The 26,123-nt window shown below is 49.0% G+C and overlaps 1 protein-coding gene across 4 annotated transcripts; it reads right to left on the reverse strand.

Moving 5' to 3' along the window:
- Positions 1 to 1,514: 1,514 nt before the first annotated feature.
- On the reverse strand, positions 1,515 to 25,843 carry TEF (TEF transcription factor, PAR bZIP family member). 4 transcript variants are annotated; one of them, XM_063075347.1, is made up of 4 exons: positions 25,715 to 25,843; positions 11,546 to 11,863; positions 6,468 to 6,688; positions 1,515 to 5,130 (listed from the first exon to the last, which is right to left on the reverse strand). In XM_063075347.1, exons 1-4 carry the CDS (start codon positions 25,815 to 25,817, stop codon positions 4,915 to 4,917), a joined length of 858 nt encoding a protein of 285 aa, XP_062931417.1. In that variant the 5' UTR covers positions 25,818 to 25,843; the 3' UTR covers positions 1,515 to 4,914. The 4 variants fall into 4 exon arrangements, with proteins under 4 accessions (XP_062931417.1, XP_062931419.1, XP_062931418.1 ...); XM_063075349.1 differs by lacking the exon at positions 25,715 to 25,843 and adding an exon at positions 15,826 to 15,901; XM_063075348.1 differs by lacking the exon at positions 25,715 to 25,843 and adding an exon at positions 15,739 to 15,803.
- Between the last annotated feature and the right edge of the window lie 280 nt (positions 25,844 to 26,123).

Raw genomic sequence — 26,123 nt, forward strand, 5'->3', positions numbered from 1 at the left:
AGGACTCTCGGCTCTGTGCCAAATTTGCATGTGAATGTTGAGGACAAGTGACATCTATACACCCTCCTGCTCTTAGCTTACGTGCCACCCACAGAGAAGTCTTCCCTGACCCCTGCAACATAATCAGTCTCTTTCCCAGCTCCCCAGTCTTCTCAGTCACACCACTCACCACCATCTGCCATTCTCTATTTTTGTCCGTCTAATGTTTGTCTTTCCTAGCAGACTGAGAGCAGGAGGCAGGGCTGACATGAAATAGACATTTAATAAATATTTGAATGAAGTTTCTCTATACTTTGGTTTTCCCATCTGTGCAATGGGATAGTATCTCCCATGTGAAGTTTAAATAAGACAGTGGCTCAAGCACCCTGCTCAGGCCTGGGATGGAGAGTAGGTGTTCATGATAGTGGGAGCTGGAGTGAGGGTGAGAAGGAACTCAGAGGCTGAGAGTGGAGGGTGCTGCAAGCTGTCAGGAGGTGAGCAGACCCAAGGGTGTAGTTGGTTCAAAGGCTGAGTGACATTGCCCTGATCTCAGGGCAGAGAACAGCCCAACTGCCAGTTACCGTTCTGGTAACTTGTCACCCCATCCCCCACTCTGGGTTTGAATTTTAACTCTACTGCTGTGATTTGGGGCACATCACCTTGCCTTTCTGGGCCTCAATATTTAATTTGAAAAATGGCCATTTGAAAGAGTCCACCTCACCAGCCCTTGTCTCCAAACTTCAAATGTATTTTTACCTCTTAGAAACAAAATTACAAATGGTTGCTGGTCCCTCAAACCACAGGCAGCTCCAGGCCTTGCTGAGGAAACAGGTACCACCAGCTCCACACCAAGGAAGGAGGAGTGAAGGGGTCAAGGGAAGGGTGAAGCAGCAGAAAGAGGGATCTGCAGCAAGAACTGCCAAGAGTGGTGCACCCCATTTCCCCCTGGATGAGAGCTCCTGGGGAACTCAGGCCAGCTGAGCAGGGGACACGGGGACACCAATGCTGAGTGAATCGGCAATGATAGTGCTGGCGCCCTGCAAGAGGCTGCACCCTTGTGTATAAACTTATCTTTTAACTGTGAAAGTCTCATGGCCACAGACAGAAAATGTGGCAAAAGGAAAAAAGGAAAGCCCCCAGAATCCCACCACCTGAACCCAATTTTTCTATCCTTTCTATTTTCTTCCTTTTTTTTTTTTTTTCATAGTTGTCATTAAGTATTCCCTGTTTGGGAACACTTTTCACAAACAGTTCCCTTTCTACTAGTTGTACAGTACTTTTAACTGTTCAAACTGCTTTTGGTCTGATATCTGTCCTTCCTCAACATAAGCAGGGCAGAAATGACTTCTGACAGATGACTAAACTGAGAGATTAGGTAACTTGGCCAAGGACATCAGGTTGGTGAATAAGGCAATGTGTGGGATGGAGTCTAATGAGATATGGTTTTCTGGCTTGATTCTCAGGCTCCTAGGACAACAAGCAGAGAGCGGAAACACAGGAAGGGAGGAAGGACAGAAAAGACAGTCCCAAAATGCTCGTCTCAAAATATTTAATTTTGTTTGAAAAGGATACATTCCCGGCTTCCCTCCCCACCACATCACTCCGGCCCACCAGCAGTGACACACTCGCACGCACACACGCACATAAGGCCAATGGGCTACGGTCTGCTTCTGCCCTCTCCAGCTGGGAAGAAGCAATTTTTTCCTTGCCTCCTTCTGCCAACAAAGGTAAAGGAGAGAGGGGCCCGCTGGAATGCCAGCTCCCAGGGGAGGACACAGAGCCCCACACACTCTATCACATCACATGCACTTAGAAAAATAAAACCAAGTGGTGTTCTGGCATCCCCAACACAAGATAGCAATATCCACCTGGAAGTCATCTTTGCCATTTTCTAGAAAAATTTATTGCACTTAATTAACAGATGTTAAAGGAGCTCTGGGGTGGGGCTTTACCATGAAAACCAGGGGCCCTTTGTGTTACAGGGAGCATAGCTCCCAGGGCCCTTGGGTGGAGAGCTGCCCAGCACAAAGGGGCCTTCCTCCACAGGCTCCGTGCCTGCTGCCCTGCCTCAGGCAGGAGGATTGCAGGAGCCACCTGCCCAGGGCCACAGCAGCCCCTTTCAGCAGGGTGATGTGTACTCAGAGTTAAGGTTCACTGCTAAGTGCCTTCCCTAACCTCAGGAGCCAGATGGGCAAACCACACCCTTCAGCTAAGGGTAAGAGTGACCCCAGATCCTCCATAAGACTGCTGGCTACCTTGAAAACGCTCTCTCTCTAAACATATATATTTCTATCTAGATATACATTTATTATATGTATATTCTTACAATGTTCTCGCTCATTTATGATCTGTCTGTTCTGCAGTTACAGTGAGGCTGCCTTGAAGCTGATGCTTAGGTAGTGAATGACACTTCCTGGCCCCTTGTGAACCCATAGGCCAAGTTTAAGTCAGCTTCTCTAGCCTCTGGTGCTTTTTAGATGTCAAAGATTTGAGCACAAGAAACAGTCTTCAGCTGTTGGCTCCACGATGGAGAAGGCCTAGGAGGAAGTCAAGGAGACTCCCATGACAGAAACCGAGCAGGCACCAACCTTCCACTTCCATAAGAACCTGATTCTTAGGCCAAGGGAGGAGACAATCTCACCTGAGCACTTTTCCCCAAAATGTCAACCTCTACAGACATCCTCCTTCCTGTCCCTGCAGGCTCCTGACTCAAAGGGGCTCTTTTAAAAGAGTCCAGCAGATGCATTATTTCCAAGTAAGCACTTTGGGAAGGAACCAGACACACACTGCCTTGGGCAAAGAAGGGGAGGGCACCGAACAGGCAGAAGGTGGAACAAAGAGGAGAGACACCAAGCCACCATCTCACCCACTGGGGTCGGAACATGGACATCATCCAGAAATTAAGAGTCCATCCTTTAAAAAAATAAAACTGAAAAAACACAAACCATACACTTTCTGGCCAAAGAAAATGAAGAGCTTTTAAGTGCGATGCTCTTCCACCAATAACAAAATGAGAACTACCCTCTCGGTGAGTAGCCAGACCAGAGGGAGAGTGCCCGGGTGGGCAAGCTGCCCAGGGCAGGACACTGACATGCTGGATGCTCCTGCCCTATGTTGTTACAATAGAGTGAAAAGTGTATACATTGTTTTCATAGAACCACAAAGTAAAAGTCAGGGGCCTGAAGGGAGGGGGTGACCTCCCTCTGCCTCAGGGACCCTTGTCAAGTCCCCAGAGAGGTGGGTGTGCAGGTTCCTGGAGGGCCGTGGCATTCCCCTGGGGTGCAAGTCCATGGCCAGTGGATGCTTTCCCAGGTCCTAACATCTGTTATGAAAAGTCTTTAGAGATTGGGGCCCGGGTCTCTGAGCCACCACTTTAAATAAAGCCAGTGTCAAGTATGACAAAGCGCACCTGTCATCTGTCTCGTCACCACAGGCTGCCCACCCTGAGCAAATAAACACCCATCTCAAGGGTGTCCCAACTGACCCAAATGAGCAGAGGAGTCCATGCATTTCCTCAGTTAATCTTCTGGGCACAGCAAAAGAATGAGTCCAGCCAGACATAAGAGAAAGGAGCAGCTGTGAGGCAGAGGAAGCCACAGCTGTGAGAATCCATCCATACCACGGCCAAGCTCATAGGGGTGGCCCCCGTCTCCTGGGACCAAGATTGAGGGGACTGTAGGCCTGTGTAAAAGTCCCAAGAGCCTGCCGTCCCATAAGAGTTGCGCTGTGAACTCACAAACCCTTGACCAGGTACCCTGTCCTGCTGACACCTTCTTGGCAGCTCACTCAGGAAGGATCCTAAAGCAAGAATTGGAAAGCCCTCTTCTGCCTACAGTGAGAGTGGACCCTGGCCTGGGCCACACTGGCGAGCAGAACAAGGAAAAAAAAATGGGAGCCTCTCAAGAGACTTACCCCAGCTCTCATGACCACAGTGTAAGGGGGCTGTGGAAGCCAGTTTTCTAAACACCATGTGGAAGCTGTATCCTGGGATCCAGGAATTTAAAGCTTCCTAGATAAGGGGGGGGTTTCCTTTTAAATTCCAAGATCTCAGATTGGTTATTGGGTGAAAAAAACGAGCAGGCCCAGAATCCCAGTCTAGTGGGACAAATATGAGATTCAGGTGGCCTCCACCAGTGGCCTGGAGAGGAGGTGAGGAAAAGGCCTCCCTCTGTACTGGCAGTTAGGGCACAGAGATGAGCCGCCCTGGGAGTCTCTTCTCCACAGTAATAGAGGCAGAGAAAGCTGACTGCCAGGGCCTCCTTCCTGGCTTCCAGACCTCAGGCTTCACAGCCACGAGAGGAAACGGGTAAGAGAGCTAAGAACAGTTGGGTGCACTTCTGCTGCACGGCGCAGACCCAAGCTGTGCAGGGATACCACTCTTGTGGCCTGCCACCTATGCGGACACTAACGGAGGAGCTGGTGAGTCCTTCTACCCCCAAGGAAGACGGGAACGGATGTTCTCTTGAAGACTTTCTGGGGAGGGTGAGGTGCATGACACAACCCCAAGTAGAAATGTGCCCTGCTACCTGAGAAGACATAAGGGTGACAACAATCACAATTAATTCTGCAGAGACAGCCCTCGGCAGCCCAGGCTGAAGACTGAGGGAGAGTCAGGGAAGCCTGAGCGCCCTGTGAAAAGAGAGATTTGTACTCCAGAGGTCCCCTTCGATTCAACCAGGAAATCCAAGAATAGAAACTAAGGCTGGTTCTCCCTCTACATAGATTCTCTTGCATTCCCCGCCAGTGAGGGAAAGTCGCCATGTGCGCTGGATGAGTTATAACGAAGCTGAGACTGAGACGTGAACGCTCCTGGAGCAGGTGCGCCGCCATGTGCCCATGACGAGTCATAAGTCTCCACGCATGTGTGGGGTTTCAGGGAGCCTCCAGGCAGAGGTCTGAGGTGCAGGCAGCGCCCCGCATCGGTGGGGGCGCAGGTTACAAGGGCCCGTACTTGGTCTCATACTTGGACACAATGGTCTTGCACTTGCCCACCTCCTTGCGTAGCTCGGCCACCTCCGTCCGCAGGGCTGTGTTCTCCTTCTCCAGGAAGGCTGCCCGGATGGTGATCTGGTTCTCCTTCAGACGCCGGGCATCCCGTGACCGTTTAGCTGCCACATTGTTCTTCTTGCGTCTTGTCCAGTATTTTTCATCCTGCGGGGAAGTACCCTCTGTGGGTCTCTCATCTTTCCCCACAAGGGAACCCAGTATTTTCTCCACCCACCATTTGTATTCCCCTCATAATTCATCTTGTGCAGCTAGAACTAATGCTGGGACTTGGGGAAGGAGCCGCATGTGCCAAGACACGTGGAGAAGCAATGACCTTTCCTCAGGGGAGTGGATGAGAAGAAAAGTCCTTTGGTAGGTTACATGGTAGAGGGAACGAGACTCCATCTACCACGATGTGCTGCTAGAGCATAAAGCATTCTTTATACCCTTGCCTCACTTTTTAAGCATTTTGGTTGTGGTTAAGCTCCTGTCCCCTGAGTTCGAATCTTGGCTCTGCAAGATTACTGGCTGTGGTAAATTACAATGTGCCAATCAATCAATCAGTAGAGATAACCAGCAGTGGAACTATGCAACTCCCTTAACCTCTCAATGTCTCAGGTCCCTTATCTCCGCAATGGGGGATAATAAGAATAACTACCTCACAGAGTAGCCTGAAGATTAAATGAGTTAATCTCAACAAAGTGCTTATAACAGTGCCTGGGCTACAGTAAGCACCATATAAATGTTTACCATTATCATCATCATCATCATAACTAAAGTCTCGCAAATCTCTCTGAGAGGAAGGTACAGTTATTCCCATTTTCAGATGAGTAACCTGAGGCATAGCTAGGCTGTAGGTGGTAAAGTGGGGTTTTTTGTTTTGGTAGCTGGCCAGTATGGGGATCTGAACCTTTGACCTTTGTGTTACAAGGCGGTGTTCTAACCAACTGAGCTTAACTGGCCTTTTTTTTTTTTTTTTTTGTAAAGTGGGGTTTGAATTCAGGTCTGCCTGACTCCAAAGGCTGGAAGAAGTCTTTCCTGTAAGTTTTTAATAAGAGAGGATGGAAAAACTGCAAAATTCCCTCTTCGCACATTTCTACAGAACCATCAGCTTGAAAGCTGCTTGCTCATCCCTGGGGATGGCAACATACAAGCTCCCTTTTGTCCTTCAAAGCAAGAACTTGTTTCAACTCCAGTTCTTATAGCCTAGCGAGCTCCTGCTCAATGGCTGGGCTAAAGCCAGGGGAGCAGGAACATCGACACAGCTGATGGCCTGGTAAGAAGGGAGAAACTACAGGGAATCACACTGGCCAAACGCTACCTTACTCCCTATATTTCTACCAGACTGCTGCAGGATGTGGTTCTATACACTTAACTCATGTCTTTCTAAATGGTGTCCAAAAGGAGGGAGGGTTCTCCAGGTAAAATTAAACTTGAGGAAGCATAGCCCCTAGGTTCTTGAACCAACGTTACGCCTTTACTTATAAAGGATTCAAGGTTACCTTTTGCTCATCAGGGACAAAGACCTTCTTAGCTTTTTTGATCATGGGCTGGGGCTTCAGGTCTTCCTCTGCAAACTTGTGCTTCCGAGGGTTGAAGAGCTCCCCACCTGGCACACTGGAGAGGACCAGATCGGCAGGGTCAGGATTGAAGTTCACATCCACCTCCACACAGTTGGGGTCGATTGGACTGGGAGTCTCCCGCTCCTTTTCCAGGGAGGATTCTGAAAGACAGAGGCAGGTGGTCCTGAAGAAGCCCACTGGACAGAAAGGACCCATATTACACAGCTAGACACTTGCTTGAATATCAAGGTTGCACAAATTACCACAACATAGGAGGAAGAAAACTACAACAGCACCAGCCCCTAAGCCAGACTGGCACACATGGTTCAATTCAACAACACAAACATGGAAAGAATTCTTCCCTTTAGGAACAGAATACTCAAAAGGAAACTGAGGACCTGGAAAAAGACAGGATTTTTGGATTGTTTTTTCCCCCCAGAAACGTTAAGCAAAACGTGAATTCATCATACTCAACCTCCTGTGGTTTCAAGTTCTCAGGTAATGAGAAACAGCTGAATCTCTCTATGAACGATAATGAGATAATAAGTTAGGGACACAGAATAAGTAATTGAAATAGATTCCACTTTTAAGTCCCTGAGACATGTCCGTCATTATACTCATAGTCTTATCACAACTCCGAAAGGAAGGTAGGTGGTTAATTCTATTTTACAGATGAGGAAACTATGGCTCAGAGAAATGAAATGGTTTTCCCAAAGTCACACAGATGATTAGTGACTGAACTAAAATTTGTTTTTTAGGTTTTTTTGGGTAATTGACCAGTAAGGGGATCCAATGAACTAAAATTTGAATCTTGGTCTGGCTGACTCTGATTCCTTGTTCTTCCCTGCCCCACCTGGCTGCCACTTTATAGTGGACATTGTATTAAAGCCACTTTGATAATTCAAAAATTGTGTTATTAAAGATAAGAGTTGTATTTAAAAAAAAAACTGTACCTCTGGCCTATTCGTTCAATGCTACTAATAGAAGCACACAAAATAATTATTCAGTCAACAGATATTGATTGAATACCTGCTATATGCCACATACTGTCCTGGCAAAGATAAAACAATATAACAAAAGGTAAAAATCTCTGCTTTCATGGAATGTCACTCTAGTGGGGAAGGCTGACATTATACAAGATAAATAAAAAATCTATAAAAATGTTAGATATGTGGATATTTGGGAGAAAAACATTTCAGAAAGAGTGAACATCAGTGCAAAGGTCCTGAGGTAGGTGCTTGGCTGGTATATTCAAGGAACAGCAAGCAGGCCAGTGTGGTTGGAGTGAATGAATAAGAGGGGAGAGTAACAGGACAGGTCCGGAACAGAAAATGTTAGGACTTTAACCCCAACAAAGCAGTGGTTTTCAACAGGGGATGATTCTGCCCTGCAGAGGAATTTGGCCATGTCAGAACCAGAGGGGGTACTACTGGCATCTAGTTGGTAGAAGCCAGGGATACTGCTAAATATCCTATAATGCACAAGTCAGTCTCTCTTCCCACCACAATAAAAAAATCATCTGGTCTAGATGTCAATAGTGCTGCTGATTTTGACTTTTACCCTGAGATGGGAAGCCATCAGAGGGTTCTGAGTAGAGGAGTGACATGATCAGACTTAGGTTTTAACCGGATCACATCCTATTAGAAGAGGCTAATTACAAAGAGGTCTGAGTGTCAGAGGAGTGAATGACCAGGGACCAATGTGGCAAATGTAGGAATATAGGGGCATGCCAAACCCCATACCTGCAAGACAAAGAGCCAAGGTACCCACCACATGAAAATGCTGTTCAAAGTGACACCCTGTCTGGGTGCCCATCAGCGGCAACCAAATGCCAAGTTGTGTTTAAGTCTCAGGGGCAGGACAAAAGGAAACAAAAGAGGACAATTTGCAAAGAGCACATAAAAAAAAAAGGGTTGGGGCAATGATTTTGAGGAATCCCCCGCTTCTCAGTGGATAGCTCTGTGAACAAATTCTAGCAACTGAATATAAGACCTTGAAATGGCTCTGCTGGGGCCGGCCTGTGGCTCACTTGGGAGAGTGTGGTGCCGATGGCACCAAGGCCATGGGTTCAGATCCCTATATAAGGTTGGCCGGTTAGCTCTCATGGGAGAGTGTGGTGCTGACAACACCAAGTCAGGGGTTAGGATCCCCTTACCGGTCATCTTTAAAAAAAAAAGAAAGGCTCTGCTGGCGCAAGAGGGAAATGTAATAGGTCTGTTGGTAATTTGCCTAAAACATTCTTTCTTTCTTTTTTTTTTTTTTTTTTTAAAGATGACCGGTAAGGGCATCTTAACCCTTGACTTGGTGTTGTCAGCACCCCGCTCTCCCACGTGAGCAAACTGGCCATCCGGATATAGGGATCCAAACTCGTCTCCTTGGTGTTATCAGCACCACACTCTCCCAAGTGAGCCACGGGCCAGCCCTAAAACATTATTCCTGAGGTCCATCATTACAAAAAATGTCAACTTTAAAATAAAAGGCTGACAACTAGAACTCTATTACTCTGCTGGTGAGAGTTATAGATGACTACTTTGTACACCATTTGGCAGTATCTACAAAAGCTGAACATATGCATGTCCGACTACCCAGTCATTCTACTCCTAAAATGTCTATGAGAAATGCATACATATATTTACCAAAAGACATGCACACAAGTGCTCATGGCAGCACTATTCATAACCAAAACTAGAAACACCCAAATGTCCTTCAACTACAGAATGAATAAACTGTGGTATGTTCATACAATGGAACACTATCCAACAATGAAAATTAACAACTATTGCTACATGCGACAACATGGATGATTTTCACAAACATAAAGTTGAGTGAAAGAAGCCAGATACAAAGACTACATGCTACTTATATCTTTTTTACAGAAGGAACTGAAAATTAAGAGGAATTCTACTTTCATTTCTAGCATGCGTACAATTCTTCAATATAAATCTTACTTCATCTGTAGTGTGAATTTTCTGTCAAAAGAATATTCCGTAAGTATGTTCTATAAAACTATTTTGTTAGTGTAAAGGAGTTCTGATGCCTACATAACTTATATGTGTACTATAAAGCTAGCTACAGAAAGCTATAAATGTAAGAAGAGTATAGATGTAACTAATTTATAGTAGTTAAAGACAAAGAGGACATAGTATACAATTCCATTTATAGAAAGTTCAACTACAAGCAAAACTAATCTTTGGTGACAGAAATAAGAATAATGATTACCTTTGGGGAGTATGACTGAGCAGGGTCTCAAGGTACTTCAGGGATACCAATAATGTTCCATGTCCTGATTTGGGTGCTAATTAAATGGATAGGTTTACTTTGTGAAGATTTATCAAGCTGTACACTTATCATGTGTGCACTTGCATATGCCATACTTCATTAGAAAGGTTAATTTAAAAACAAAATCAGGGCTCATCAGTTAGCTCAGTTGGTTTGAGCATGGTGCTGGCAACAGTGAGGTCTAGGGTTCAATCCCTGTATCAGCCAGCTGCCAAACGGACAAATCAAAAGCGGATGCCATCTAAGTGGTCTAAGGTACAAGGAGGAGATCATTTCTAGCTCTGCCCCCTACCCACACATGGAACCAGCCTTTTAGGACAACTTGACCAGCACAAAAATGAGCTGCCTTCAAAGGAGAATTCCACTGGAATCATTTAAAGCCTCTAGATCTAAACAGTTTACAGGAAAAAAAAATGAGGGGCAGAGGAACATACTAAATGGCACTACAGGGACACAGCCAGCAAAATCTAGCACGTGAAAAACTCTACAGGACAAATGATTTGGTTTCATTAACAAATAAATTGCAAAGAAGGAGGGGAGCCTACAGATTACAAGAAATTTAAGAGAAATATCAACCAAATGCACTATGTAGGTCTTAATTATCTCGTTATCTCATTGAATGTTGATGGATTTATTGTCAATTTTAGATGTCAAATTGGCATTTTTATTGTATTTTTTTTTTAAAGAATCCTTATATTTTAGATATATTGTAATGGATGAAATGATATAATATCTAGAATTTGATTTAAAATAATTATGAGTTAAGGATTATTGAAGCAGGGTGATAGAACATGGAGGTTCATCATAATAAATAGTAGTCTCTCACTTTTGCATTTTGTTTAAAATTTTTTCCATAATAAAAAGCTTTAAAAAACCAGAGAATGCGAATTTCCTGGGTATAGGTTCCCTGGGTGATATTAGCTCCCAGGAGACATCAGCCTGAATGCCTCTGAGCCTCCAGAAAACTTTGCAGAAATCCCTGAAACAGGAGCCAGGTCTCCTCTGGTGGGTTTGTGTCCAGGGGCGTGAAAACAAAACCAACCAGCCAACCCACCCACCCCCAGAGGTAAAACAGAAAAACAAGAGGATGAAGGACAGACCCTGAAGACAACTCTCCTGGCCAGGCAATGGGAATGCCTTCTTTGTGCCAGTGCCTAAGCAGTACCTGGCTATGGAGTTGGACATCCTGGGTTCAAGTGCTGCCTTCACTACCTACCGGCTGTGTGACCTTGGGCAAGTTACTTAACTTCTCTCTGCCTCAGTTTCTTCACAGGGATAATAGTACTAATCTCATAAGGTTCTTGTGAGGATTACGTGTTAATGCCTGGCACAGAGTAAGTGCTAAGTGTTAGCTTGTATTATTATTATTAGTGCCTGACCTTCCCAGTAATCTGTGGCAAAGGGCATGTGGGGAAAAAGAGCAGCATGGAGGCAATGCAGAATGAGATTCCTATCCTGCAAAGCTTCAGACTGGAAGGGCTCTCTCCACTGTCCTGACATTTGCAGCACATCAACCAACAGAAAAGCTCCAACTGCCACTGATGTGACTACTATTTTTATCTCCAGCCCCGGAGACTGTGCTGAAGGGTGGGGAGCAGAGGATTTCTGCCTACTGCACCCCCACCAGGACCTCCCTTCAGAGAAGGGGGTCACTGGGTGTGTGGACACAAGCAGCCCTCAGTGGGAAGTGGACTTCCTTGGATGGGACAGGCGGCCCTGCCCAAAGGCCTGCCACCAACCTGTGCTGGACACAGTTTCAGAGGGCTGAAAGACAGCAGTGGAGGAGGATGGTGGGGATGCTGTGGAAGAGCTGGCAGACTCCTTCCCTTCTAGCTCGGCCACATGCAGCAGCAGGTTCTGGGCCAGGTGGGTGGGACTGGCAGGGATGCCATTCTCCAGCAGGAACTCGTCCAGGTCCATGTACTCCAGGTGGAAAGACTCGCCGTCGTATGGGATGGTCTTGTCCCAGATGGGCGGCATGAGGGAGGCTGAGACGGCCATGGTGCTGGCTGCTGCTGCCTCATCCTCCTCCAACTTTTCCTTCCCCTTTTCCTTATCTGCAGACACAAAATCTGTGATGAGACACCACACACGAGGGTAACTCAATCCCAGGAAGTGGGCAGTGAGCCCCAAAGGGCTGATCCATCTTTCTCAGAGTCCTGATTCCATCCCACGCATTTCTGTTTTCCAGTTATAACCTGATGCTCGAAGCAGGCCCGGCTGATCTCCTTTAGAGATGGCATCATACCCTCATCCATGCCTGGCCTTCCCAGAATGCTCACCACACGCTCTGAGGCCTGATACGGTCCCAGGGTTAATTCAGAATGGGCTGTGGGATTAGCATCTGCAGTTGAGAGGCTACAAGGAAGGAAGTGGAGTTTCTGACCCTTCCTGATATCTCAGCATGGAATGGGCTGAGATCTTTAGGCCAAGAACTTTCGTGTTCTCCTGTCCTGTTCCTTCCAATTATGTTTCTCCATAGCAACCCAGACCAGGGCTGAATCCCAGCTGTGCCACCCACTTGCTGTGCGATGACCCTATCCACATTACTTAACTTCTCTGAGCCTCAGTGTCTTCCACTGTAAATAAGGATAAAGCTGCCTCTTTGGTGAAGATTACAGATAACATCTGAAAGTGTCTTACAGAGTTCTCAGCACATGGTAGGCATTCATTATTACTGTGAGCTCAGTAAGGGCAAAGACTGTATCTGATTCATTTTTAGATCTCAGGGGCAAACAAGGGAGTAGGCAGACAGTGGGCCATGAGAAAATGCATATACTGAATGAAGAATATTGGATTTGTTTTTTTTTTTTTTGTCTTTTTCGTGACCGGCACTCAGCCAGTGAGTGCACTGGCCATTCCCATATAGGATCCGAACCCGCGGCGGGAGCGTCGCCGCGCTCCCAGTGCTGCACTCTCCCGAGTGCGCCACGGGCTCGGCCCAAGAATATTGGATTTGTAAACAGATTTGTTTTAGGTTTATTAGAGAGGGCCTAGAGCTTGTCTTCTCAGGACCTTTTTCAGAGCAACCATTTCAAGAGAACTTTATCCCTGAATAAGTAAAAAAGACTGAAGGTAGGTTTTCTGGGAGGAAGGACAGGAATGGAGCTGAAGAAGACAGACTGTTCCTATTCAAAGCAAAACTAATCAACTAGTGGGGACTAGATCCCAACTAATTGTCTCAGTTAAAAAGTTATGCACATGGATATCCAAGAGAGGGCAATTAAGAATAAAAAGACTAAAGAGAAATGTGACAAGGTTGGAAGGAAATCAAAGTGACAGGGAGGCAAATCAGGGAAGTGGGAGATAAAATCATGACAAGTTCATAATGGGTTTTCAAAATTGAGGGAGACAACTTTGAACTCTGGAGTTAGAAGTAAAAAGGAGAAATCAAATATGATTATGTTAGATATAAACCAGTCATGCATGGACTCCTAGACACAGCCAAAAAGCAGCCTATTGGTCCAACAAAAATGGACACACCCAGTGAGTTAAGAAAGTGGAGGTTTTGACAAACAGAACTTGGTCGTGGCTGTTAATACAAATTAACTTGAATTATTGCAACTGCCTTCTCTACCAGACTTGGCTTAAAACCAATTGGGAAATAAGAAAGCCAAGCCTTGGTGAGCTGGGTGGGCCAGATGGCCTCCCTGCTCTGTTCCTCTGAGATCCTGACCCCACATTCTGTTCAGAAATGACTGTGACCCATGTTGGGTGGGGTCATTTGGGAGCAGGAGAAGGAAGGAGATAGAGAAACAGACATACTGAAGGACAAGCAACAATAAGTTCCAGGTTTTGCCTGGCCTAAGCAATTAAGGATATTTTATATCAGCGTTTTTGTAAGGTGGTGTTTTAAATTGTAAGAGACTAGGTCCAACACTCAGGTCACAGGGATTGACACCAGTGGTTGCCAGTGTAGTAATATAGTTGAAAGCACCAGACAGAGTCATAAGGCCTAGCTATGTGACCTTGAGGAAGCATCCTCACCTCTCCAACCCTCAACTTTTCTCATCTGGAAAGTAGGGATAATATCCTATAGGACTGTTATGTAAACCTACATAAAATAAGATTATGTCAAAATGTTTTGTGAGCACTCTGCAAATGTAAGGTAGAGTTATTATTATGGATAGTTATTAACTGATAAACAAGAACCTGCCAGATGTGTACACCTGTCTCTGCAGCTTGTCTCAATCCCAGAATTGGAACAAAGCACTGCCTTATAAACAAACGGGTCTGTGCATATGGGGTGAAGCGGGAGGAGAGAGCCTGGCCTCACCTGATGTGCTAAAGCTATTTATAACCCAACAGTGACAGCCATAGGGATGGGAGCCTCAGAACACACCCAGGAAAGGAAGAGAAATGGCATTTTTTAAAGGAAAATTAATTCTTCAGGACAGATAATTTACAGAAGGCCTATCCCTTCCAAACTCCCTGAAATTACACTGATGGCTCTTGGAAATTCAAACATGTCAGACTGAAAGCATACTTCAGTGCATCTAAAACCCCACCATAGGTGGCATTCCTGCTGTTTTATGAACCTCATCTCCCAGGCCAAAAAACAAGGCCAAACCTACTTTCCACACATGCTCTAGGGACCTTTGTGGCTTAGGCAATAAGATAAAGCGCAGTCCTGTCAATGTGGCCCCAAAGTCTAGGGTCAGCCCAAACACCCAGGAGAAGGGCCTCAGTGGCCTCATCCTGATCCTCATCCCATCCCTGTCTCACCCCGCACCCCTCCCCCTTCAGCAGCAGGCCCTAAGTCACATTTCCAGAAAATCTCCAGCGTGGACCTAGCAGCTGGGGATACTCACACCCAGGCAGGAAGACAGGTCCTCGCCCGAGGCGGGGGAAAGGCCACATACCAAGACAACCCGCTACCGTAGACCACTGTTTCTCAAACTTCGGTGGACTTTGCAACCATGGGGGCGGGGTGCGGGGAGGTGCTCTTTAAAATGCAGACTCCTGTCCCAGGAGCCGCAGACCGGGTGGGGCCCAGGAACCGGCATTTTAAACAAGCATCCCGAGTGACTCCGCACCAGGCGGCCCCAGGGCAGATGCCCTGGAGCGTCACTTAAGTGGCTGCCCCTGACCCCCATCAGCCTCCTCAGGAACCCCTCCACGAATCTCCTCCTCTCTCCCACCTTCCCATCCTCCCTCTCCTGACTCCTCTCTCAGCTCATCCCCTAACCTCCTCTCCCCAAGCCCCTCGCCTAGGCCTGCAGAGCCCTCGTTATCCCCAGACCCCGTCCCCCTCCGCTGGACCGCTTCACCCTGACCTCCGACCTCCCAGCCCCGCCCTCACAAGACCCCGCCCCTGCAGAGCCCCGCCCCCAGGCGCGCGCAGACCACCCCCCTCACCAAGGCGCGCCTCGCGCGGGGGGTTCTCCATCAGCTTCCTCAGGACCAGAGGGAAGGAGCCCGGCAGGACCCTTTCCCCAGCTGCGCGCCCCGGCCCCGGCCCCGCCTGCGGCTCCACAGGCGGCTTCTTTCCGCCGCCCGCGTCGGACATCGTGCCCCGCGCTCTGCTCGCGCGCCTCCCCTCCCCCGCCCGCCCCCCGAGGTGGGCCGGAGCCGTGCGACCCGCCGCAGCTGCCGACACGGGCAGCTACTGCGCAGGCGCCCGGCGGCACGCCCGCCTCCCTCCATCCCCGCCCCGCCCGCGGACCGGCTCTGGGGTATTCATTATTCATGCGGCCAGGCCAGCTTCCTGGGATCGCGGCTTCGGATTGGCCCACCCTGTCAGGGGGCAGGCGCAGCTCCCCGGGCCGTGATTGGCTAGGCGGCCGGGGTGAGCGAGACACGTGCGGGGCCGGGTGAGGAGTCCCCGCCCCGTCCGCCCCTGGGCCCCCTGATTGGCGCCTGCTGAGCCCATGTCGTAAGGCCTTTTCGGAGGCAGCCCCTTCCTCTCTACCGGTTGTTTTCCCTTCCCTACCCTCTTCGTGACCCCTGCCGTGCTCCCAAATCCCCGTAGCCTCTTTCCTTTTCCTCTCGTCCCAATCTCGCAACCTTCCGGACGCACCACAGAAGGAAGGCGGGGCTGGGCGCGGATGGGCGGCCGTGGGAGCCCGATAGCCGAGGGCTCGGGCTGCAGGGACGGCCGCCCGTGGGTCACGTGGAGCGGCAGCCGAGTCTAGTCACGTGGGGCGGGCGCGGCGACAGCCAATGGGGGCGGGGCCCGGAGCGGTGCACGAGGCGCCGCACGTGCGGGGTGGCGGCGGGGGGTGGGGTGGGCCTTTTTGTTCGGAGGACTCTGCCCAGGGTCGTCGAATGGGGGCCACACGCCTCCTCTCACGCGACCCAGAGGTTGGCTGAGGGCAGAGCCGTAGGGGTAGCCTGGGCGGGCTTGGCCGCTGCTGGAAGGGGTGTCAGGTTGCCCACTGATCCCGGCTTTGTGGTGCGGGCGTGGCGGCCAGATAAACACTAACGTGGAGGGAGCGTTCTTCAGGCCCAGCCTTGAGGCAGAGCTGGGTACACGCTTCCGTCCTCCCACTTACTAGCTTGTGACCTTGGGAGAGTCCGGTGCTTCGCTTGAGCTTGTTTCCTTGGCCATAAAATTAAGAGGTTGGGCTAGAAAATCTCTGCAGTCCCCTACAGCTCTGAAATTCTGTTCATTTCTAGGACTTTCCCTTTCTTTTCCTACAAAAAAACAAAACACAAGTCTTTTACACGAGGTGCCAATCCCACATTTTGTGGGAAACCACCTTCTTTCTCAAAATATAAATACTGCTTGGGAAACCTGTAAAAATATTAAAAGGTGAAGGGGTACACAAATGTAAAGATGTCATCGGAAGCCTCTGAACTTTGTACCTCTTCGTACTATAAATCATATTCTGCTTCAAACCCAAACAATACTAGACTCTCCTGGCTTAAACTCCCCGAGGGCAGGGACTTTGCTTATTTATCCTGTATCCCTCCAATGGCTTCCGGCCTCAGAGTAGGAGGGGCGGGGGGGGGGGGGGTTGTAGGATGGCAGTCCTTGGTTCAGGGGCAGGTGCCTGACCACATCACCTAGCTAGTTGAAAGTTGTCCGGTTGATGCAATCAGAATTTTGCTAGGAGTTGAAGAAAAAGAAGTTGGGTAGCTAAGCAGGCCTCGGGAGAGTGCAGTGCTGATAACACCAAGGCCACGGGTTCGGATCCTATATAGGAATGGCCGGTTGGCTCACTAGCTGAGCGTGGTGTTGACAACACCAAGCCAAGGGTTGAGATCCCCTTACTGGTCATCTTTAAAAAAAAAAAAAAAAAAAAAAAAAAGCAGGCCTGGAAAGCAAAAATTTGAAGGACTTCGGGTGGTGGTAGGAACAGGGTGATGGAGTGAGTCTGACTCCAGAATTCAAGTTCTAGGCAGGCCCTTTAGCTCAGTTGGTTAGAGCACAGGGTTGGGGTTAGGGCAAGGGCAAGGTCAAGGGTTCGGGTTCCAGCACCAGCCAGCCGACCAAAACCCCACAAAATTCAAGATATTGCTGCTACACTAAGTAGACTTCCCTTACTTTCTGAATCTGATGCCTCCAGCCCATTGCCTCACCTCTCCAGGCCTCCTTTTCTTTACATGTCAAATGGAATTACCTGTGGGGCTCCTGGAAGCCAATGTGTGCAAGTGCACGATTGCAAACCTGCAACAAATGGTGGTTTTCATAATTTTACTAAAACTGTGATGGTATCGAATCCACTGGTTCGTGTGTCTGTTATCCTAGAGGCTAGTGCCTATATCACTCTCATTAGACAGTGTCTATATCACTCTCAATTTAGTGGAAATAGTAAGTTGGGCACAGAAAATCTTAACGTTTTGTAGAATTGTTAGTTGGAGCTCTGTATTTGGCTAAACTAAGATATCTTTAGGAGAAACTGACCTAGACGTTTTTAGAAACAAATTTCAAAGGGCATTCCAAGGAAATTGATTTAAAAAGACAGGAAGCTTTAAAAAACAAAACAAAACACAGGGGACTGGCAGGTTATCAGTTGGTTAGAGCACAGTGTGATAAAAAAAAAAAAAAAAAAAAAAAAAAAAAAACAGCTAGTATGACCATGGTAAATCTTATTGGATTAGAGTTAAATGTGTATTTTGTGGCTAATATGACATTATTGAGGGAAAAAATACAGTTCTCACGGTGTTAGAAGAGGATTAATGATAACAGTGGAAGGTTAAAACATTTGTTTATGACAAAAGTGGGCTGTAGTAAAAGACAGTAAAGACTTAGATTTTCTTTTTTCTGTTTTTTTAGTTATAATTACCCAAAATGGTTAAAACCTACTCCAGTCATCACCCAGCTCGGAGCAACTAACCTAATAGGCAAGTGACACTGGTGGAACTGAGACTAGCGGGTTTGGGCTTCAAAAAGTCTTGATTCTTTTCATGTACTGACACTCCCCAGAGATGGTTTCCCCCCTGGATAACCATAGGGTAAATGGTGTGTCACAAATACTGCAGGAGCATTATAAACATGTTCTCTCTTGTGCTTAATTGCAAGCTATGAAGTTAGTTACATTGCCCACTTGCAGCATTTGACAGCACCATTCTGGAGGTGGCGAGCCATTAATGTTCTCTTTTTCATTCTCCAACTGTCCCGAGAAACAGCCTCTCTCCACTTCTGTCTCCTCTCAGTAAAGTGGGAATAATGGTGCGACCCGCTCTTCTCTTAGTGGAGGAAAAAATGTTGTGAGAATTATCTAATTTCCATAGTGTTTGTGAGTCCTACAAAGACATTAACCCCATAAGAAAAACATGTTATTAGGTGGTTAAGACTTTAAAGGTAGGAAGTAGCACCTTAGTATTCTTTAGTAATAGGTTTTCAGTGCAGCAGCTTTTGAGGGAAGTGTGGGGCCTGGAGTAGTGGTGACTTTGTGGGCTTGGAAGGCAGGCCTGTGGAGAATCTCCCCTTAGCTGCTGACCAGCCATGTGGCCTTGGGCAAATGGCTGCTTCTGTCTAAGCCTCAGTTATTTTCCTCTTGGAAGCAGAGATGGACCTATCTACGTCACAGGGTGGTTATGAGGATTATCTGTGATAAGCAACGTCAAGTGCCTGCCTAGAACAGTGCATGGCATGGACTGGGTACCCACCCTTCCCCTGCCATTCGGGTTGTGTTGGGTCAGAAGTAGAATGAATACGGGTGTAAGGACAAGGCAGTGGGCCTGAGAGTGGGTTACAGAGTTTAATCCAGCCAAAGCTGGATTTGAAATGTCCATTTTCCAGAGCTGGATTGGCTTTAAATGCTACTCTTTACTATTCCAGAAACCTACTAACCAACCCAAGGTAAAAGCTTCATTCAATTGCGCATATGCAGAGCAAGTGCTTTTCATTAAGCCGTTTTGCCAGATTGGATGATTATTATTTAAACTTGAAGTTTAGAGTTGAAGCTAAAACTCCATCATGGGAGTTTTGACCAGATACCCCATAATGCTTTCTTTGGCCATATATTCAGCATCTAGTAGGACAATCCCACTCTGTCTTCTGATTTACTGAAAGGTGGGACATGAACCTCGGATATGGAAGAGTGGGACGATGATAAGGCTTCCATTGATCTCTAACAAAGCCCAATTATCTGTGTCCTCTGCCAATACCAAATGCAGGAGAGCATGATGCTTTGTTCAGGGTAGCAACTCAGTAAGTATTTGTTGGCTTGCTTTGTTGTTGGTGCTGGTAGGAGGGTTCAGCAAAACCTTTCAAAGCCAAGTCATGTACATTTGGAGCATTATTAACATTAAATAACAGTTGTGTTTGATTCGCAATTGAACCTGGAATAACAAACAAATATGTCAAGTTCCCCAGCACTAGCTTTGCCAACAACTCTCCTTTCTAGCCCACATACCTGTGGCTGCATAGATCTAGGCTCTGTGGTTTGTACATTGGTCTCGGTGTGTTCCAGCAAAGAAGTGGTGGGTGGAGGCTCTTTACTAATTCTTGCCCATTTCTTCAGTACTCTCCAGAGTACTGTTTTCCTGTTTGGCTTGCATTTTGCCCATTCCCAGGGTTCAGATTACCGATGGAAAGCTGCCCCAGCAGTGCCATTGCCAGAGAAGCCCTTTTCTCCAGCCTCTGCATTGTCCCAGCAGCCACCACCTGATATCCATGGTTTCTTCAGTCGAAGCTGTATTTGTGTTACAGTGGTGGGGTGTGGGCTCTGGAGCTGGACCACCTCCATCTGATTCCTGCTTAGATTGCTTTCTGTGTGACCTCAGGCAAGTTACTTATCCTCTTTGTGCCGAGGGGTCAGAAGTAAAGGAGTTAATTCAGGCATGGTGCTGAGGGCAGCACCTGGCACATAGTAAGTGCTCAATTTAACTCTTACTATAATTCTATCTTGTGTTCTGGAGATACCTCATTCTTTCCGATCTGCCACTTCCCCAGGAATAGCGGGGGGAGGGGGGAAAGGGTGGCCAGGACCTTATAGACAGGGAGGTGACAACTTCACTCTTCTTTATGACCTTCAGAACCCTGCAGACTCACCTTTGTAAGTCTCTCCAACCTCATCTCACACTTCTCTCTCCTTCCTTGCTCGCCTTCTGCAGCCACAGTGGCCTTTTATTCCTCAGACACATTTAAGTCTTTCCGGCCCCAGGAAAGGGCCTTTGCAGGTGCCTGAAAGTTCGTGCTGTAGCTATCTATTCCTTACCCTCCGGGCTTCAGCTCAAATGTGATTCCCTTGGAAAAGCTGGCCCTGACCCCCTCACCCACCATTGCTGATTTTCTGTCTCCCCACTGGAATGCAGATGCCAGGTGAGCAAGTACATTGTTTGTCTCATTCACCCCGAGCCATGGTGTAGCAAATGCTCAATAAGCAGATGATTGGATGACCAAGAGGTACTGCCCCGAGACATGGTTTCAGAGATCAGGGAGTCCTGTGGATAGTCCCGGGCCTGGAAGCGGGAGGAACTAGATTTGACTCCCTCAACAGCTGTGTGGGCTTCCCATCTCTGAGCATTTGTCTCCTCATCTGTAGAGTGGGTAATCAAACCTCTCTTGCAAAGCCATTGCACAGATAGTGATGTAGCACTATCCCTGGCACACGCTCAAGAGGCAGTGACTAGGGCTGGCTGGTTAGCTCAGTTCGTTAGAGCACAGCCTTGTAACACCCAGGTCAGGGGTTCTGATCCCCCTACTGGCCAACCCCTCACCCTCACCCCAAAAAAGGTAGTGGCTGTTAAAATCAGGAGCCATTCCTTTGCAACCTAGCTTTGGGTCAAGCCCAACAATGCAAAGCCATCTGGAAGGGGCACTCCTTGACACTGCGGTCAGTGTCTGGTACCTGGTGAGAATGAGTTTCTCGCATTTCTGATTGGTGAGGGGGGGACAGGTAGAGAAGGTGGCTCTGGGCCCATAAGGTAGGAGGGAGGAAAAGAGGCCAGCTGGCATACTGGCTCTGAGTTCATTTTCTTTCTTTTTTTTAAAGAAGATGACCGGTAAGGGGATCTCAACCCTTGGCTTGGTGTTGTCAGCACCACTCTCAGCCAGTGAGCAAACCAGCCATCCCTATATAGGATCCGAACCCGTGGCCTTGGTGTTATCAGCACTGCACTCTACCGAGTGAGCCACGGGCTGGCCTTGAGTTCATTTTCTCACCAGAAGAATGGGGAAAATACACCATTTAGAAGGTTGTAGTGAGGATTAAATGAACTTACCCAACCAGCACACAGAAGGCTCCCTCCCCTTTCCCCTCCTCCTCTCCGTCCCTCCTCCCCAACAGCAAACTCCAAGATTTCTCAGTTTTGCTCTGCTTCTCCTAGGCTGTGAGTGGAGGCAAACACTTGGACCTCTACTAAAGCCAAGCCCAGGACAGCCCAGGCTGCACCGAGTCCACCTTCTCAGCCCATTTACCTCAGCCCACCAAGAGAACGACTCCAAGGCCCCCTCCTCCTGCACCCCTGCCTCTGTCACAGCAAGTCCCACTGAGATCCTGCCTGTTGTCATACAGCTAGCCCGTCCCATTTGGTGCAGGGCCATGGCACCATGCCCCTAGGAGCCTCAGCATGCGTTTCCAAGGAGACAGCCCTGTGTGTGCACACACAAACTTGTAACATTCAGTTCTTTAGAGAAAGGTGGAGAGGAAGGTGGAAAGAGAGGAATGAGGCTCAGATTGCAAATGTGATGTAGATAGAAGGAGCGTAATGCCAGGCCGAGCTGCTGTTTGCCTATCACAGAGAAAACAGCACAGCACTTCACAGTTTTCAAACAGCTTCATGTGGGATGACTCGTTTAATCCTGGCAATGAGCCCATGACACAGGTGTTCTTTTTCCCTGTTTTACAGATTAGAGATGGAAAGAGAGAGAGGCAGGTCAAAGATAACTGTCCAGTGGGCAGCAGAAGCACGTTCAAGTCCTGTCTGATTGTAAGCCCTCTTGTTGTCTTCCCTGAGCCACGCTGCCTTGCCCAGGAGTGATTCTGGTTTAAGTAGTGCCCCAGGCAGGATCCCTCTCTGCCCAGCTCAAAGCAAGTGATTCGTTCAACCTTCAAGTGTGTTTTCAAGCTTCATAGCTCCCTGGAAAGGAGGCCTGAGTGACTAACGGTGGCAGAAAGATGGGGAGAGGATTGCCTTGGAGCATAGCCAAGGCCCCATGTGGAGAGGGAAGGATGGGGGTGGAGAGCTAACAGTGGTTTACAGATGCCCGGTCTTTCCACAAGCTGGAGAAGAGAGAAGCAAGAGATGGAGTAAGCGGTCTGGAACAGAAACAGTCCTTGGAAGAGGATCCTTGGGAGAAAGGGCAGGAGCAGAGATAGGAAGAGTAGCCTTTCAGTATCAGGGCCCATAGACATAGAAGGGAAACTGAATCAAGGCTTCAGGTACAGACCCATCTTTTTGCTGGACATGGATTTCTCTGCCCTTAGGGAAGTTGGTTGAACTGCTGGTCCAGATTGACTCAGGTCTGGTCATCTGTGCTACATACAGTCTGCTTATCCAGGGACAGGAAAGAGGCAGAGGTCTGCACAGGCTGGGGTGGGAGGCTCAGGGGCAGCAAGAGGGAGAGGGGCCCCAGATTTGGGCCTCGAATATCTTTGAGCTAGAAAGTGGAGTGAGAGGCTGGAGGGAGAGCAGAGTCTCGTGAGAGCACACTTGGAATTTCTCACACCCTTCATGGCTTTCTTCTGAAATTCCCTCCCACTGACGCCAAGATACGCTCTGCCTGTGACTTCAGTGTCACATGGTCATTGGGCTGGAGAAAGAAGGGAATTTGGGGAGAAAGAAGAAACCCGGCCCTTTTCACACCAGACAGGGAGCCCAAGAAAATCCACCAAAACAGGAGAAGCAATCCTGAGGGACACTCCTGTTTTCTGGGGGCAACTAGCCTCTGATGTTTTCCTCCCATTGAGGTCAGAAGCCAGAGTGTTTGGAAATGGGCAGAGAAGCTGCTTCAACAAGAACTTTTTAAGTACGTGCTATACGACTCCTTAAAATTCTAGATCTATCTATATGGTAGGTGTACTCTCTTTTCACCAAGGTATATTGCTTTTCAGGCAGATATTTTTGTTTTATAAATAATTTGGAGATTCTGGAAGCTCTGGAAAGTAGTGATTGCATGGTGGGGGCGGTAGTGTGAATGAGGTCTTTGTGACCCCTTTGGCCGTCAACCCTCTTCCCTTCATTTTACCTACCCGATTGGCCACAGGCATCTGTCAGTCCTGTGGGGATCTCACCCTCCTGACCCTCAGTGAGACTCCTCGCAAAGTGATAGAAGGTGACCTGAAACTCTGGCCCACACCCCTCAGACCTACTCAGCCGTACTGGACTAACTAATCCTCAGCCAGAGCTTGCCAGCTCTTGGCAAAGCTCTGCCTGAAACCTTGGGCAAGTCCCGTAAGTGCTGGGCCTTGTCTTTGCCGATCTTGTTGCAAGTCTCTGCACACCAGCTGGGAGCCAGCGACTGGCAGCTGCTGCCACACTTCTAAGACCTTGTTATCCTCATCCAAGGTGCAGTACCCTGAGTCGCCCCCGAGACCCTTCCCTGCCTAGTTGGGATCTGGCCCTGCAGTGCTGCTGGCAGCCCAGGGCTCCTTGTGCATGGAGGGGCATCTTGGGACACCTGGGTGGGGCCAGAAGGGAGCTGCGCTGCCTTCCCTGGGTCCCTGGACCAAGAAGGGAACCGTCCACCTCTAGCTTTTGTTTTTTGTTTTTTTTAAAGATGACCAGTAAGGGGATCTTAGCCCTTGACTTGGTGTTGTCAGCACCACGCTCACCCAGTGAGCAACCGGCCATCCCTATATGGGATCCGAACCCGGGGCCTTGGCGTTACCAGCACCACACTCTCCCGAGTGAGCCACGGGCCGGCCCCACCTCTAGCTTTTGGAAAGCCTTTCAGTTTTGCCCACCCACATGGGCCGTTCAGAGATGGAACAAAAGTCAGCTGTGGCATGTTTGTGGGCACGGACTCCATCTGGGGGCTCAGCCATCAGGCTGAGTTGCAGAGGGCTTTCCTGAGGAGGTGGGCTTTTGGGAGCAGCTGGTGTCCTGGGAGCCAGGAGGGAGTAGGAGCTCTTTCTGTGAGCCCACTTCAGAGGGTGGCCTGTACTATCTTAGCATTTGAAACCACAGGTGCAGGGGCCGGCCCGTGGCTCACTTGGGAGAGTGTGGTGCTGATAACACCAAGGCCATGGGTTTGCATCCCTATATAGGGATGGCCGGTTAGCTCACTTGGGAGAACATGATGCTGACAACACCAAGTCAAGGGTTAAGATCCCCTTACCAGTCATCTTTTAAAAAAAAGAAAGGAAAAAATAAAATAAAACAAAGAAACCACAGGTGCAGGCTAAGGGACTTCTCTCTAAGAGAGAGCCCATGGGAGACCCTTCCCTGAGCTCTGGGAGCCACTCTCCTCCCTGGGTCAGTGTCTTTCGAGGAGCAGAGCCTGCAGCCCCTCCTTTCTTGACTTGACAGAAACAAGCCCACACCCGGCTCCAGATGCTGAGGGGAGGCCAGTGGCTATGGTGTCCGTCCCCTGGCTCCAAAGTTTGGGATTGCTCTATGAGAGTCCTGTGGAAGGAATTCTGTGGGGACAACCAGGCCCACCTGATGATGAGATATGTCAGGTGCCAGCACAGCAGGATGAGGGAGAGGCCTGAGAAAGGTCCCTCGAGGGGACACCCCAGGCTCCTAAGTCAGTCTCAGGCAGCAGAGACCAACTGGGCCCTCTAAAGTCAATGAGGAGTTTGAGCAATGAGGACCTAGGGGTGAGCCCCTGACATCTTGGGACAGAAGAGATTTGGAGAAATATTTATCAGGAGGGAGCACCCTGAGCAGGTGGCCCCCAATACTCCCTAGCACTAATTGTGGCCTTAGGTTTCCCAGGCAGGACTTGGGAGACACCTGGTGCTGGCTGCCGGATCTGCCCCTCGGTTCACGCCCCCTCAGCCTGCTCCCTCGCCTGCCCGTGTTTGCCTGTGGTATCCTAGGAACGTGGGGCTCTGAGCCTTGTGGTCCTGTTACATAACAGCTCCCATCCCATCCATGAGTTCAGCCCTCCAGCGAGCGAGAGCCGCAGCAGGCGCAGCAAGGAAAGCCTCCTCTCCTGACTCGGGCTCCTGCTGCCCAAATCTACAGTCTCTGCCATTCCTCTGCCCACCCCTAACATGCAGAGGGAGGGAGCTTAAGGAACAATCAACATCCAGCTGGATTTTTCAACAGGGCCCTCTGGTCCTGTCCTTGTCCCACGTGAGCACAGCACCTGTCAGTGGCTGCACACTGGCCATGGCTTCCCAAGCTAGCAAGCCTAGGGGGCAGACCCAGAGTCTGCACCCCCATACCTCCTGAGTCCCTCTCTGCACTGCAGCCCTTCCTCTTTCCCAGGAGGGGACCAAGGGTGGACCCCTGCTGGGGACCTTCCCTATTCTGGAAATGCCCATCCAGCTACTGTGCCTGTGGCTGCCCCAACCCCTTAGGCACTTGGGTAGCCAGCCAACGCAGACCACCTGTTCTCCTACCTGTCTTCTTCTCTGGCCAAGGCAGAGAGTGCTCCAGCAGGGATTTGAGGACCTCAGGCATGTCCATGGCAGGGGCTACTCCGAACCGGTCGCAGCTAGACATGGCCCAGCAGGAGGTGCTTGCTCCTGGGAGTTTAGAAGCAGCTGGGGAGGGGGCTGGCCCGGGAGCAGCAGGCTAGGGAGGCAGGCAGGGTGGGAGCCTGAGGCAGCCAATGGGCAGCACCGGCCCAACCCATCCGTCCACCCCCAGCTCGGCCACCAGCCAGCTCTGGCTGCAGCCAGGCCTTCCCTTCCCACTGCTTGGCAGGGCGGGCCTGGCCCTGTGCCAGCTGCAGCACGTGGAGCCTCTGCGCCAATCCTCTGACAGAGAACCCAGCCTGTTATCTAACTTTGCAAAGGGAAGTTCTCT

The sequence above is a fragment of the Cynocephalus volans genome, chromosome 12, assembly GCF_027409185.1.
Source record: "Cynocephalus volans isolate mCynVol1 chromosome 12, mCynVol1.pri, whole genome shotgun sequence".
Taxonomy (NCBI): Eukaryota; Metazoa; Chordata; class Mammalia; order Dermoptera; family Cynocephalidae; genus Cynocephalus; species Cynocephalus volans.